We start from the raw sequence: 15,621 nt of genomic DNA, 5'->3' as shown, positions 1-15,621 counted from the left end.
TATGCAATGAAGCTGCAGGTTGAAAGATTCAGGGCAGAGAAAAGAAAGTTTTAGTTCCCAAAGCGCATAGTGAAACTGTGGAACTCACAGCCACAAGATGTAAGGCTGTGTGAATGTAGGAACATCCCCCCATTTTATTTCATCTCTGAATTCCTTTTGCCAGTTAGAGCTTTGCAGTCTGAAATCTGTGTACGAGCCTTACTAAACCCACCTAAGTATATAACTATTAAGTTTGCAGATGATACTACCATAATGGGTCTAATTACAGGAGGAGATGAATCAGCGTACAGCGGAGAGGTTCAAAAAGTATCTACATGGTGCTTAGAAAATAACTTGCACCTAAATATTAGCAAGACAAAGGAGATGGTGTTGGGCTTTTGGAGGAAGAGAGGGGAACTAGCCCCGTTGTATAGCGGCGGGGGGGGGGGGGTTGTGTGAAGAGACTCTCTTCCTTTAAATTCCTGGGAGTTTACCTTAGTGAAGATCTCACTTGGAAAAACAATATAACTCAGGTGGTTGTTGTTGTTTAGTCGTTTAGTCGTGTCCGAACTTCGTGACCCCCTGGACCAGAGCATGCCAGGCACTACTGTCTTCCACTGCCTCCCGCAGTTTGGACAAACTCATGCTGGTAGCTTCGAGAACACTGTCCAACCATCTCGTCCTCTGTCGTCCCCTTCTCCTTGTGCCCTTCATCTTTCCCAACATCAGGGTCTTTTCCAGGGAGTCTTCTCTTCTCATGAGGTGGCCAAAGTCTTGGAGCCTCAGCTTCAGGATCTGTCCTTCCAGTGAGCACTCAGGGCTGATTTCCTTCAGAATGGAGAGGTTTGATCTTCTTGCAGTCCATGGGACTCTCAAGAGTCTCTTCCAGGACTGTAATTCAAAAACATCCATTCTTCGGCAATCAGCCTTCTTTATGGTCCAGCTCTCACTTCCATACATCACTACTGGGAAAACCATAGCTTTAACTATACGGACCTTTGTTGGTAAGGTGATGTCTCTGCTTTTTAAGATGCTGTCTAGGTTTGCCATCGCCTTTCTCCCAAGGAGCAGGCGTCTTTTAATTTCGTGACTGCTGTCACCATCTGCAGTGATCATGGAGCCCAAGAAAGTAAAATCTCTCACTGCCTCCATTTCTTCCCCTTCTATTTGCCAGGAGGTGATGGGACCAGTGGCCATGATCTTCTTTTTTTGATGTTGAGCTTCAGCCCAACAGAGACTCCATTCCCTCAAGGTCTTGAGAAAGAACAATGTTAAAGAACAATCGATCACCTCTTTCTACCGGTCCACAATAGAAAGTGTCCTCTCATATTGTATCACAGTGTGGTATGTTGGCTTGACAGCCACGGACAGAAAGTCTTTACAGAGGGTGGTGAGCACAGCGCATGGTATCATGGGCTGTCCCCTGAGCCCGCTAGATGACATCGCAATGGATCTTTGCCTTAGGAGAGCAAGAAAAATTCTCAGGGACGATTCACACCCCCGCCAGCTCCTCTTTAATCTTCTACCCTCAGGCAGGAGATATAGAAGTATAATCAGTCGTACCTATGGGCTACAAAACAGTTTCTATCCGTGGGCTGTTAGAACAGAAAATAATATAGTGCAACTGACTTTCGGGGTTGCTGTGTCGCGCGACAAGCACACAGAGTGCAATGAGATTGAGTGTTTTTATGTGGGGGGAGACTTGGTTAATTTCATTGTACACAGGTTGTACATTGGCAATAAAGGTATTAGTTACAGGTAGGTAGCCGTGTTGGTCTGCCATAGTCGAAACAAAATAAAAAAATTCCTTCCAGTAGCACCTTAGAGACCAACTAAGTTTGTTACTGGTATGAGCTTTCGTGTGCATGGACACCTCTTCAGATAATAAAAGGTATTATTATAACATTACGCATTAGCAATTAGCTCCAGCAACGCCTCTGATGTTTGATCACACAAACATTAGCCACAAGCCACAAGTATCCTGCAGTTCCTTGAGAAACACAGCAGTTTCATCAACCAGCTTTCACCCAGTCTTAAAAAATAAGTTGCGATTAAGCTGAGGTGTGTACGCCGAGGATAGTAACTGCACATGCTCAGATGACAGGAGTTTGGTCCACCAGGCCCAGGCAGGAAGTTATGATTACATCCTTCCACAGTGGTTAGTTGAGAACAATTTTTAACTTTTCTATATGGTTTGTATTATGCTTATATTGCTGTAAACAGCTTTGGTCTATACCTTTAATGGCCACAGCGGCCTATGTATGAGACCTGCGACCTGCAAGTGTAGGGCAGTATATCTTTATATTTATATATTTTTTGTTGATTAAATTTATATACTTCCCTACACACGCAGGTCGCAGATCTCATTCACAGGCCACTTGGGCCATTAAAGGTATCGACAAAAGCTGTTTAAGTTAATGATATATTAATTCCAATGGGTCTACTCTGAGTAGGGCTTAGCTGGGTACAATCCCTTGACCCTTCCGCCCGTATGCTCTAACACTTCCTGTTCTTTTTTTAGGCCACCACCGAACCCCCGAAAAAGAAACCGGACCCCATCACATCGGAGACTGTGGTGATCTGGGGCTTGCGCCTCTGGCAAGTGGTTGGGATCTTTGCCCTATTTGTCATGAGCGTCAGTAAGTCTCACCTCTCTGCCTTCCATCCTAACCCCGAGAGCCTCATTCCAGCATTAGAAACTCAGATATACAGTGGCACCTTGTTCTCAAACTTAATGCGTTCCAGAAGTACGTTCCAAAACCAAAGCGTTCCAAAACCGAGACGTGCTTTTCCATAGAAAGTGATGCAAAATGGATTAATCTGTTGCAGACTTTTGAAAGCAACCCCTGAAACATAGCTGTCAACGTTTCCCTTTTCTTGAGAGGAATCCTATTCGGAATAAGGGAATTTCCCTTTAAAAAAGGGAAACGTTGACAGTTATGCCCTGAAACAGCAATTTGACATGAATTTTACTGCAGTCTCACAATCAATCCATCAGTAGCTGAACTGGGTTCCACACAGTCACAAAAACAAAAAGTGCTAAGCTGTGGGTGAACATATCAGACGACACAGCGATTCTTCAAACAGCTCTTGTTTATTCACAGGCCAGAACAGAATTGAACTGAAGGGTTCAGCCAGCCTGCTTACATAGAGCTCCACTACAACGCAACAGTAGCCACTTTCTATAACTATCCAATCACTGAACATCACTTTCAATCCCTTATTTGAATATCCATATCAACAGAAAGGAAAGAACTCACTCTGAAACTCACTTACAGGTGGTACCTAACACCAAGGAAACTAGCGCTAATATGCCCAGGAACCTCACCAAAATGCTGGAGAGGGTGCACCTCCACAGGTACATACCTCCACATGTGGTGGCAATGGCCCCAAGTCCAACTATTCTGGACAACAATCATACGAGAAATATGCAAAATAACTAAGCAAGTATTAGAAGTCACCCCAGACCTGGCCCTACTAAACACCTTCCAAGATAATAGAACAAGGATGGGGAATTTATGGTCCTCCAGATCAAACTGGACTCCCAGTTCCCATCAACCCTGGGCTTTAGCCATGCTGGCAGGGGCTCATGGGAACTGGAGTCCAAGGATGTCTGAAAGTCCACAGATTCCCCGCCCATGAATGTATGCAAAATTTGCACCAACAGTATTGAGCCCCACAACTTACCACTTGTCCGCGCAGAGGAGGGGACCCCATCTTCTTAGGGCTCGAAGCTCACCGTCCCCGGGAAGAAAGGTAAATAAATGGCAGGACTTTGTGGGAGAAAAAAGGTGGCTCTTTGGCTGAACGCAGAGTTCCTTCCTCCAGAATGCATAACCAGGATTTGCCCAGCATCAGATCTGGAGGGCTAAGAAATTCTTGAGACAGGCCTGTCTGGCCTGGGAGGTGCTGGTTTCAGTTGAGAGCAGAGAGATAAGTTGAGAAATTTCATGGCGACAGGATTGTCCTCTTATCTTCCTCCCTGAAATGCTTTGAAGTTTTCCTGAAGGCAGGATCCGAGAAAGGGGCTGTTCTTTGACCATTCATGGGATGACCAAGCCCTAATTCTGGTGGAGGAGATCAAAGACCTCTGGAGGCAGCAGTAGAGGTGTAGATTCACAGAAAGCCCAGCCAGGGAGAAGACCCTCTCCTGTGTTCACCACCAAGCATTCATCTGAGGGTCTCTGAAGACCTCAGGGCCTTGTTCCTTTTGCACTGTCCTTCAGGTAGTCTGTGCCTAAGCTTAAAGCAATAAAACCATGCGTAAAAAGAGTGGAAAACAGCTTTTTTAAGCATGCGAATGGTCATTTAAATCAGTGATAAGCTAAGAGCAGCTTGAAACACATGCAAATAGTCTACATATCTGGGTTGGTATGCAGGGGTTGTCCTAAGACCTTTGCTCAGATAGGAAGAGCAGGTCAAACATTGTTTAAGAGTGATTCATGCTGTTTTCTGATAGATTTCACAAAAGAGAGAATTTGATACCCGAGGGAACTTCCCGATCTCTGTAGCCTGTGATGAAAAGAAGGAGTTAATAGGATCTGGATCATTTTAGAGTCAGGGTGGGCCTGCTTTAGCCTGTAGAATCATAGAATTGTAGAGTCAGAAGGGGACCCCCCAAATCATCTAGTCCAACCCCATCGTCCACAAAGGCCGACATTGATGCTAAAATCCAGCATTGCCTGAGCTCTGTGAGTGCGGCTTTCTCCCGATCGAAGTGCAGAGTGTTTGAGGACCGGGACATTCGCAGGGAAACCAAAATGCTTGTTTGCAAAGCTATGGTACCACCAACCTTACTGTATGCTTGTGAAACATGGACCATTTATAAACGCCACCTCCAACTTCTTCGAAAGATTCCATCAACGGTGTCTCTGGAAAATTTTACACATCACTTGGGAAGACAGGCGAACTAAAGCCAGTGTACTGGAAGAAGTGAAGATTGCCAGTGTTGAAGCAATGATTCTTCAACATCAACTTCCTTGGACTGGTCAAGTTGTGCGGATGCCTGATGATCGTCTTCCAACACAACTACTCTATTCCAAACTTAAAAGTGAAAAGCGTAATGCTGGTGGTCAACAAAAGAGGTTTAAAGACTGTCTCAAGGCAAATCTTTAAAAAATGTACTATAAACACTGACAACTGGGAAACACTGGCCTGCGAGCGCTCCAGTTGGAGAACAGCCTTCACCAAAGGTTTCACAGGCTTTGAAGACACTCGAACTCAGGACGCAAGGGAGAATCATGCTAGGAGGAAGGCACGCTTGGCAAACCCTCACCGTGATCAACTCCTGCCTGGAAACCAATGTCCTCAGTGTGGAAGGACGTGTGGATCCAGAACTGGCCTCCACAGTCACTTACGGACTCACTGTTAAAACTGTGTTTATGGAAGACAATCTTACTCAGCTACGAGGGGTCGCCAAAGAAGAAGAAGAATGCAAGGCAGCCCTGTTTAGGGAAGCTTTTAATGTTTGATGTATTACTGCATTTTAATATTTTGTTGGAAGCCGCCCAGGGTGGCTGGGGAAGCCCAGCCAGATGGGAGGGGTATAAATAAATTATTATTATTATTATTATTATTATTATTATTATTATTATTATTACAGCTAAAGAAATTGATGCCATCCAACCTCTGCTTAAAAACCTCCAATGAAGCGTATTATTATTATTACCTTTGAGTATTTTCCTTGTTTTACCACTCCCTGCATGTTTAGCCTGATGGGTTTTTACATTTGTACAGGAGCAGGGGATTCGATTCCTGGGGAGAGAAATGTGCGCTGCCACGGGCACTTAAAAATGGCAAACATTCAATTGCTTGGGCCATTAAATCCCCGCTGGGATGCACCGTTCCAGCATTAGGGCTCTAATTTCACCGCTGGCATCTGAAGTAGGAAGGAACAGAGCCTGTGTTTGGTGTGGAGAGGATTGGCACTGTTAAATAAGCATCACTGTTTTGGATGGTGAAAGTGACCAGATGTTTCAAGCTTCTATATGTTTGTTTGTCTGTCTGTCTGTCCGTCTATCTATCTATCTATCTATCTATCTATCTATCTATCTATCTATCATCTATCTATATCTGTCTATCTATATCTATCATCTATCTATCTATCATCTATCTATTTATCTATCATCTATCTCTATCTATCTATCTATCTATCTATCTATCTATCTATCTATCTATCTATCTATCATCTATCTAATCTATCTATCTCTATCTCTATCTATCTATCTATCTATCTATCTATCTATCTATCTATCTATCTAATCTTTCTATTTTAAAACCATCCTCTTGCCTAGCAGCTAGAAAGGGGGAGGGCTTCAATGTACCATATTTTTTGCTCTATAAGTCTCACTTTTTCCCTCCTAAAAAGTAAGGGGAAATGTGTGTGTGTGTGTTATGGAGCGAATGCAGGCTGCGCAGCTATCCCAGAAGCCAGAACAGGAAGAGGGATTGCTGCTTTCACTGCGCAGCGATCCCTCTTGCTGTTCTGGCTTCTGAGATTCAGAATATATATTTTTTCTTGCCTTCCTCCTCCAAAAACTCTTGTGGTCTGGTGCATCTTATAGAGCGAAAAATACGGTAGTCTTTTCCGTTTCATACGGGAGACAGACTGACAATTGCAAGGGAATTATAGTGGTACCTCGGGTTAAGAACTTAAATCGTTCCAGAGGTCCGTTCTTAACCTGAAACTGTTCTTAACCTGAGGAACCTCTTTAGCTAATGCGGCCTCCCGCTGCCACCGTTCGCAAGAAACACAACAGCCATCCAGGACACAAAACCCCTTCTCTGAACGGTGATTAAGCACCCAAGCTTTCCGAGAGGTTTTCAAACCACAGTGGTACCTCGGGTTAAGTACTTAATTCGTTCCGGAGGTCCGTACTTAACCTGAAATTGTTCTTAACCTGAAGCACCACTTTAGCTAATGGGGCCTCCTGCTGCCGCCGCGCCGCCGGAGCCCGATTTCTGTTCTTATCCTGAAGCAAAGTTCTTAACCTGAAGCACTATTTCTGGCTTAGTGGAGTGTGTAACCTGAAGCGTATGTAACCTGAAGCATATGTAACCCAAGGTACCACTGTACAGTGGTACCTTGGTTCTCAAACTTAATCCGTTCCGAAACCAAAGCGTTCCAACACCGAGGTGCGCTTTCCCATAGAAAGTAATGCCAAAGGGATTAATCTGTTCCAGACTTTTAAAAACAACCCCTAAAACAGAAATTTAACATGAATTTTACTATCTAACGTAGGGGTCAGCAAACTTTTTCAGCAGGGGGCCGGTCCACTGTCCCTCAGACCTTGGGGGGGGGGCAGTCTATATTTTGAAGAGGGGGAGAATGAACAAATTCCTATGCCCCACAAATAACCCAGAGATGCATTTTAAATAAAAGCACACATTCTACTCATGTGAAAACACGCTGATTCCCAGACCATCCATGGGCCGAATTTAGAAGGTGATTGGGCCAGATCCGGCCCCTGGGCCTTAGTTTGCCTACCCATGATTGCATCCATGAAATGAAAGCAATAAACAGTGTATTGCAGGCACACAACCAATCCATCGGTAGCTGAACTGGGTTGCACACAGTCACAAAAATAAAAAAGAGCCGCAAAAATGAAAAATAAATAGCAAAAACAGACCTCAGTGTAACACTCAAACTTCGGAAAAAAGTTCGCAAACCGGAACACTTACTTCCGTGTTTGCAGCGTTCGGGTTCCAAGCTGTTTGAGTACCAAGGCGTTTGAGAACCAAGGAACCACTGTATAGCATTGGAACTGATTTGCAGAAATCACCCACATAATTAACCATGGGATGACATTTTCATTTGTTAGGACAACCGCAGCCTTCCTTAAAGGCTGATTAAATGCTTTGCTATCTTGTCTCCTCAGCAAGGCTTTTTATTTATTTTTTTAACTTCCTCTAATTTACGGTTTCCAATTCCATCATTGCTGAACGATAGCAAATGCTCCATCATTTCCTTCCTGTCCGATGCGTTCCTCATTTTTCATCCTCTCCTGCCTCCTTTTTTTTCACCTCCCAAGTTGAGGCTTCTCGTTACCCCATTACACTCATTATCTCATTATCTCATTACACTGAGATCCTCCTGAACCTGCCTGGATATGTTAATCCCAGATAGGGCAGAGCTGCTTGGGGTTTCTCAGCCGTCGGCCAAAGGCACTCTGCACGTGCTCAGGGGATCTCTTCCCTCAGTTATCACGGTGTGCAATCCGGTGAAGGGAAACCTTAACATACACAGTCTCTTAAACAAGCTTTGCCAGAGAACTAAAGCAGGCAGTGATTGCTTCCAACACACTGAAAGATCTGTGTCAGCGAAGGAGGGTTTGAAATGGATTTTCAGAAGGGAAAAATAAATCACTGGCCACTAACAGAAAGCTAGAATGGAGGGTTTTAATTTCTCTGGAGATGGTTCACGCCTCTTATCTGAGGGATGAGAGAACTGCAACGAGCCCTCATTTTCGTCTGGGTTGAAAGCTCAGCTTCATCCGGTCATAAAAGGGCAGCAGCGTATATTACTGCCAGGAGCTGTTTGATATATTTAGTTTTTTAAAAATATGCTTGAATGCTGTTCACTAGGGGCTGGGGAAGAGGTCTCTGCAGAATGAGCATTTCAGGGGAACCTGGACTCCTCTCCCTGAGGTGCTAGATTTCTACCTGCAAGGAGGCTTTAAAAAAAATCCTCAAGGTGTATTTATATAAACTGCCTTAGGAGGAGGAGCTTATCTTACATGCCTTGCCTGCTTTTTAAGTGCCTTCCTCTAAAGAATATCGGTGGGAAATGTGGGACAGTTCACGGGGTCTGAGTTACACATTCCGGTTGCTTAAAATGCCTCTAGATTGCCTGGGTGGAAAATGGGCATAAGCCTGTCGAGACACCTCTGGCTTTTGCATGGTCGGAATGTAAACCGTTTTGCAAAGGTAGAATTTGCACCCATAGCTCTGTTCCCGTTTGCCTCTGGCGCCTGAAATTTTGAATCCACCTGAAAGAGGCTTCCCCACTCTTGATTTTAGAGTCATAGAACTGTAGAATCAGAAGAGACCCCCAGCGGCCATTTAGTCCAATCCCCTGCGATGCTCAAAAATCCTTTTTGGGAATTATAGGGACAGAACTACCTAAATTGTGTAGAAATTTATTTATGTATGCTACTACAGCAGCAAGAATGTTACTCGCCCCAAAATGGAAAGGAAGTCCCAGCAAAGGAAGAATAGATACAAAAACTTATGGAACGTGTAGAAATGGCAAAACTCGCCGGAAGAATAAGAAATCAAGATAACAAACTTTTAATAAAAGAATGGAAATGATTTATTGAATATTTACAGATCAATTGTAAACAGATAAAAACATCCGCATGATTATTGTAATAACCTGCAGTTTGTATTTAAAGTAGATACTGTAATGAAATGAGCAAATTAAATGAATTTGGAGATGCAGAAGATATTAAAAAACAAATTTGAGGAACCACAGAAAGAGGGGGAAGGAAGTCAAAATTTGGAAATGTTAAAAGGATTGTAAAATTAGTGAAATGTATAAATTTGAAAAGTATAAATGACAGGCGGCCAGCCAACCTCTGTTGGAAAACCTCCAATGACTTGAATCCACTGGTATGGATCCTACCCTCTGGGTCGCCTCCAGCACTGATCCTGCTAGCTCCCATCTCCCATTTGGTCCGAAGACTGGTGGTGTTGTGCAATGGTTAAAGCAACAGTCTGGGAACTGTCTTCCATAGACATAGCCCTCCTTGTTGATAAAATCAGGAACTGGGACAGAGCAGCGGGAGCTCACTCCGTCAAGGGGATTCAAACCGCTGAAATTCCGATCGGTTCAGTGGTCTAGACCACAGTGCCACCCGTATCCTAGCTCCTGCCAACCTAGCAGTTCAAAAGCATACCAGTGCAAGTAGATAAGTAGGTACCGCTGCAGCGGGAAGGTAAACGGCATTTCCGTAGGCTCTGGTTTCTGTCACGGTGTCCTGTCGCGCCAGAAGCGGTTTAGTCCTGCTGGCCACATGACCCGGAAAGTTGTCTGCGGACAAACACCGGCTCCCTCGGCCTGAAAGCGAGATGAGCGCCACAACCCCAGAGCCGCCTTTGACTGGACTTAACTTTCCAGGGGTCCTTTAAATGTAAAGGTAAAGGACCCCTGTCCTGCCAACCTAGCAGTTCGAAAGCATGTCAAAGTGCAAGTAGATAAATAGGTACCACTCCGGCGGGAAGGTAAACGGCGTTTCCGTGTGCTGCTCTGGTTCGCCAGAAGCGGCTTAGTCATGCTAGCCACATGACCCGGAAGCTGTACGCCGGCTCCCTCAGCCAATAAAGTGAGATGAGCACCGCAAACCCAGAGTCGTCCGCGACTGGACCTAACGGTCAGGGGTCCCTTTACCTTTACTAAAGGACCCCTGACCGTTAAGTGCAGTCATGAACGACTCTGAGGTTGCGGCGCTCATCTTGCTTTACTGGCCGAAGGAGCCGGCGTTTTTCCGGGTCATGTGGCCAGCATGACTAAGCCAATTTTGGCGCGACAGAACACTGAAACCAGAGCAGCACACGAAAACGCCGTTTGCCTTCCCGCCAGAGTAGTACCTATTTATCTACTTGCACTGGTGTGCTTTCGAACTGCTAGGTTGGCAGGAGCTGGGACTGAGCAACGGGAGCTCACTCCCTCGCGGGGATTCGAACCGCCGACCTTCCGATCGGCAAGCCCAAGAGGCTCAGTGGTTTAGACCACAGCGCCACCCGCGTCCCGAGGGGTCCTTTGCCTTTACCTTTTCGATGAGACGAATTTGGCAGGTGAATCCCTTGCCCAGACTCTCTCTTGATCTCTCCAAGAAGAGGTTGGATAGTCATCTGTTGAGTATGACCTACAATCTTCCTCCCCCCATCCGCTGCTGTGTGGTTTTAACCCCTTGCAGCCCGTGCTAAACTCCATGTTGTCTTTCTCGCTGCCTGCAGTCATCACTCTGTGCTGCATCTTCAAATGCCGTATTCCTCGGACCAAGAAGGAGATTGAGGCTCGCTACGCCAAACGCCAGGCTGCCAAGACCTACGCAGACAAGCTGGATACCGTGCCTCCGCTCAATGAGCTCACTGAGATCCCAGGAGGTAGTTTATTATTATTATTGTTTGGTTTTTCAGATTAAAATTTTATAGTCATCTATCGAACAAAGGGACGCGGGTGGCGCTGTGGGTAAAACCTCAGCGCCTAGGACTTGCCGATCGTATGGTCGGCGGTTCGAATCCCCGCAATGGGGTGAGCTCCCGTCGTTCGGTCCCAGCTCCTGCCCACCTAGCAGTTCGAAAGCACCCCTAACTGCAAGTAGATAAATAGGTACCGCTTTATAGCGGGAAGGTAAACGGCGTTTCTGTGTGCTGCGCTGGTGCTGGCTCGCCAGAGCAGCTTTGTCACGCTGGCCACGTGACCCGGAAGTGTCTGCGGACAGCGCTGGCTCCCGGCCTCTTAAGCGAGATGAGCACGCAACCCCAGAGCCAGTCACGACTGGCCCCTACGAGCAGGGGTACCTTTACCTTTACTATCGAACATAGGTCATAAAGACAAGATTCCAAGGAATCTCCTCTCCTTTGTGGATCCCATTGTTAACCCTTTCCTCCTCCATCTTTAATCCAAATCTTTTACCTCTCCATTGGGTCCAAAATTCACCATTACACTACATGTGTTATTCCTACACTTTGTAGAGGTGGCGTTTATGTGTGTGATTTGGTGGGACTTGTCAGCGACACTTCCGTGCCTTTCCTTTCATAATTCAAACACTGTTGTGCGCAGGGTGTGTTGTGTTGTGTGTGTGTTCACCTGCTACATTCCCTACCCTTATTGGTTTTTGTCCTTCTTTTTGTCATGCATTTTGTGTGGTTTTTATCTTATTTTTTTGCATTGTGAGCCGTATCGCTATCTGTGGCTGGAAAGCAGTACAGTGGTACCTCAGGTTAAGTATTTAATTCGTTCCAGAGGTCAGTTCTTAACCTGAAACTGTTCTTAACCTGAAGCACCACTTTAGCTAACGGGGCCTCCCGCTGCCGCCGTGCAATTTCTGTTCTCATCCTGAAGCAAAGTTCTTAACCCGAGGTACTATTTCTGGGTTAGCGGAGTCTGTAACCTGAAGTGTATGTAACCTGAAGCATATGTAACCCGAGGTACCACTGTATACAAATAATGGTGATGATGATAATAATAATATTTCAAGTCTAAGCATGCCGCTAATCCTCAAAGGTTCTCCTTCATTTCCCTTCCCTTTGCTGTTGCACAGTTCTCTATCCCTCTCTTATTCTCTCTTATATCCTTTTCTGATTCTCTGCCCCTTTCAGGCTCCACTGAAAACCTCCCAACTCTCTCTGGGCAAGTCGACTCCCTTCCTCTAAATTCTCTGCCGGTGGTGAAAGAGGAAGACGAAATAGCACTGCCGATCCACTAGGGGGCACCCTCTGCCTACGACTTTCCTTTGGCTTGTTGTCTTTTCTTTGGAGAAGGACTCTGCTGCAGAGACTTTTGAGATTCTGTCGCCTCCCTTCGCTTTCGACCTCCTCCTTCCAGATCTTCCTTCTCTGATTCTGCCGTTTTCCTCTTACCGCTTTCTCTCTCACTCGCTACATAAAGAGGACATTCCAGCCACGGAAGCAGGCTGTGTAACGCTCAATTTATTCAGCTCTATTGAACTCAATGGTGCTCCCTTCAGATTGCAGTCAATTTAATTTGCTTTAAAACAAAAAACCTGCCCAGCTCCAACAAAAGGTCTCCAGCCATCTGGAATGCTAGCATTAGCTTTTAACCGGAAATTCACCTTGCGAAAGGAAAGCGTTCCCATTCAAATGGCTTGCATGAAGTAGGAACCTCACCAAAGAGAAGAAAAAGATGTACCTAGCCTCTTCTGGATCATTTCCCTTGTTTTCTATGCTAAGCGCTGTTGTAAACAAAAATTGCCTTTCCCTTATGGGGTATCCAAGAGCCCATAGGTTCCTTACATAGGTTCCCTATTGGTAGGAGAGAATAACAGAGGCCAACCAGAAAATATTGAGAAGCAAAGCAGCTAGTAAGCCTGATCTTTATTTTTCTGTTGCAACAGGGTGCTCCCCTCACACGAAGGAAAGGAGGAGGACCCAGAAAAATGCCTTATAAAGACTATTGAAATTGCCACCCTGTTGATCAAGACCACACCTAGAAACATCATACATACATCACAGAAGGGGTGTAACCTAAGACCACCCCCCAGATACATCACACCTACATCACAGAAAAGGCAGTCTAAAACAGTTGTTTATCTCCTGTCTGGCAGGTTACTTGATTGGATTTCCTGGGTAGCCTGGCCAGTCTTTTGTAATGATAAATACTTAGTTCCTGGGCCTGGTCACAGGTTCACACCCTATTCAAACATAGACATACCCTTAAGACAGGATTTGTGAAGGAAAAGACAATGGGGAGGCTTTTCCAGTTTGACCTTGCAGAGAAAACATTTGCTCAGTTTAGGAATCAAAATGGTTCCAGGTCGGTCTTCCTGTGCTGATCTATGTACCTGCGGTTATGAACATTGCCATATATCTAAGACCTCAAAATTCCTATCACAGCGCCCACCTCAAAGCCTCATTATCCCCTTGTTCACTTTGCCGGAGGAAGGAGTGTCCATCAGTAACTTTGACACTCTGGCAGATGAGACCAGTCCAGAACAGGGACTTCTCCAGAGGACCTCCTGTGGCTTTCTCAATGCGATGGGAAGATTCAAGGACAATCAAAGAAACAATTCAACATTTCAGTTTGGCATAGTATAGTATCAAGAGCAGAAAGAATAAGGCTTCTTTGAGCTGATGAGAAGATGAGGAGTTAGACCTTAAATAAATGAGATTACCCAGCAAAAGCATGCTCACCCCTCTCTCTTTTTAAAAAAATATATCTTTATTAATTTAAAATAAATGCATTTATGAAAAACAGACATACATACAAGTAAACAAACAAATAACAGAAAAATCAAACAAACCACCACACTATAAGATATAAGAAGATTAATATAATTATCATCATATACACTCCTGGTATTGAACACAATTATAAAATTTATAGAGAAGAAATTTAAAACTGACTTCCAATTAATCTCTCTGTACTTTGTCTATCCATTACTTTATACAGTTACATATTTCTTATATAATTTCTTTTTACCTCCCTACAAACTTGTATTTATACAATGCAGGGATCAGTCTAATTCTGCCAAGATGTTTCCTTTTATTCCTTTTAGTTTTCTAAATATTCTTTAAAGATTCTCCCATCCTTATAGACTTTTTGTTTTGGTTGGCCTCCTACTCTTCCTGTCGCTTTCGCTAGCTGCAGATATTCTACCATTAGAGCATGGCCACACCTCTCATTGAGTTTGTAGGTACAAATCCAAGAGGATTGCCTGTAATCACCGTATTTTTCGCTCTATAAGACGCACCAGACCACAAGACGCACCTAGTTTTTGGAGGAGGAAAACAAGAAAAAAAATATTCTGAATCCCAGAAGCCAGAACAGCAAGAGGGATCGCTATGCAGTGAACGCAGCACACACATTTCCCCTTACTTTTTAGGAGGGAAAAAGTGAGTCTTATAGAGCAAAAAATACGGTATATTTTGGGAATAATACGTGTTCTTACGTAGCTGCATTGCTTTATACTTTTCGGATGTCCTACAATCATATTATAAAGTACTTGAGTTCTATGATATAAATCAAGCACTGCCAGGAGTCTTCCAATGTATCTCTTATCAATAAAAATAAATAAATGGTGTGGCGTGAGATTTATTTATTTTTTAAGCATGGCCCAGGAAAAAAAAGTTTGAGACTCACTGCCCTCTTTGAAACCCATCCCTTCCTGCCTCAAGTTTTCTTCCTGGTTTTTTTCCCCATGAAACACCTCCGTCGACCTATGGAATTGGGGTTCTTTATCATACGTGTCCCCAGTGCTGGATTTACGTATAAGCTAAACAAGCTATAGCTTAGGGCCCCACTCTCTTGGGGGCCCCCAAAAAGGGGGGGGGAACCCTGGGTGCACATTTCCAAAATATAAGATTAAAAAACATTTTATTATGTGCAAATGGCTTTAGTTACCTATTAGATCCATAAATTACTATCTATCTATCTATCTATCTATCATCTATCTATCATCTCTATCATTATCTATATCATCTACCTACGTAACTACCTATCTATCTACCTACCTACCTATATCTATCTATTAATCTATCATCTATCTATCTCTATCATCTACCTACCTACCTACCTACCTATCATCTATCTTTCTATCTATCATCTATATCATCTATCTATCTTATCATCTATCTATCTATATCTATCTATCATCTATCTATCTATCTATCTATCTATCTATCTATCTATCTATCATCTATCTATCATCTATCTATCTATATCTATCTATCATCTATCTAATCTCTATCTATCATCTCTCTACCTACCTACCTACCTATCTCTATTTATCTCTATCATCCACCTACCTACCTACCTATCTATTTATCTGTCTGTTTGTCTATCTTTATCTATCATTATCTATCACTATCTATCTATTTAGCTATCATCCGTCTATCTATCTATGTATCTAAATTTGCTCATTTAATTACAGTATGTAGCTTAAATATAAACTCTTATGA

General features: G+C 44.0%; 2 protein-coding genes across 2 annotated transcripts in view; one reads left to right on the top strand and one right to left on the bottom strand.

Moving 5' to 3' along the window:
* ALS2CL (ALS2 C-terminal like) overlaps nucleotides 1-4,040 on the bottom strand; it is an 88,732-nt gene extending 84,692 nt beyond the window's left edge. The window contains exon 1 of the mRNA XM_077936674.1: nucleotides 3,667-4,040. Within this exon, the coding sequence (XP_077792800.1) occupies nucleotides 3,667-3,696 (30 nt within the window). The 5' untranslated portion in view covers nucleotides 3,697-4,040. The remainder of the gene's footprint in view (nucleotides 1-3,666) is intronic.
* Nucleotides 1-14,742, top strand: part of TMIE (transmembrane inner ear) — a 29,096-nt gene extending 14,354 nt beyond the window's left edge. Inside the window, exons 2-4 of the mRNA XM_028751368.2 lie at nucleotides 2,501-2,618; nucleotides 10,936-11,085; nucleotides 12,304-14,742. Coding sequence (XP_028607201.2) covers nucleotides 2,501-2,618; nucleotides 10,936-11,085; nucleotides 12,304-12,410 — 375 coding nt within the window. The 3' untranslated portion in view covers nucleotides 12,411-14,742. The remainder of the gene's footprint in view (nucleotides 1-2,500; nucleotides 2,619-10,935; nucleotides 11,086-12,303) is intronic.
* Nucleotides 14,743-15,621: the final 879 nt, after the last annotated feature.

Source organism: Podarcis muralis, chromosome 12, assembly GCF_964188315.1.
Source record: "Podarcis muralis chromosome 12, rPodMur119.hap1.1, whole genome shotgun sequence".
In the NCBI taxonomy this organism is placed as follows: domain Eukaryota; kingdom Metazoa; phylum Chordata; class Lepidosauria; order Squamata; family Lacertidae; genus Podarcis; species Podarcis muralis.
This window is presented reverse-complemented; position numbering and strand designations above follow the sequence as displayed.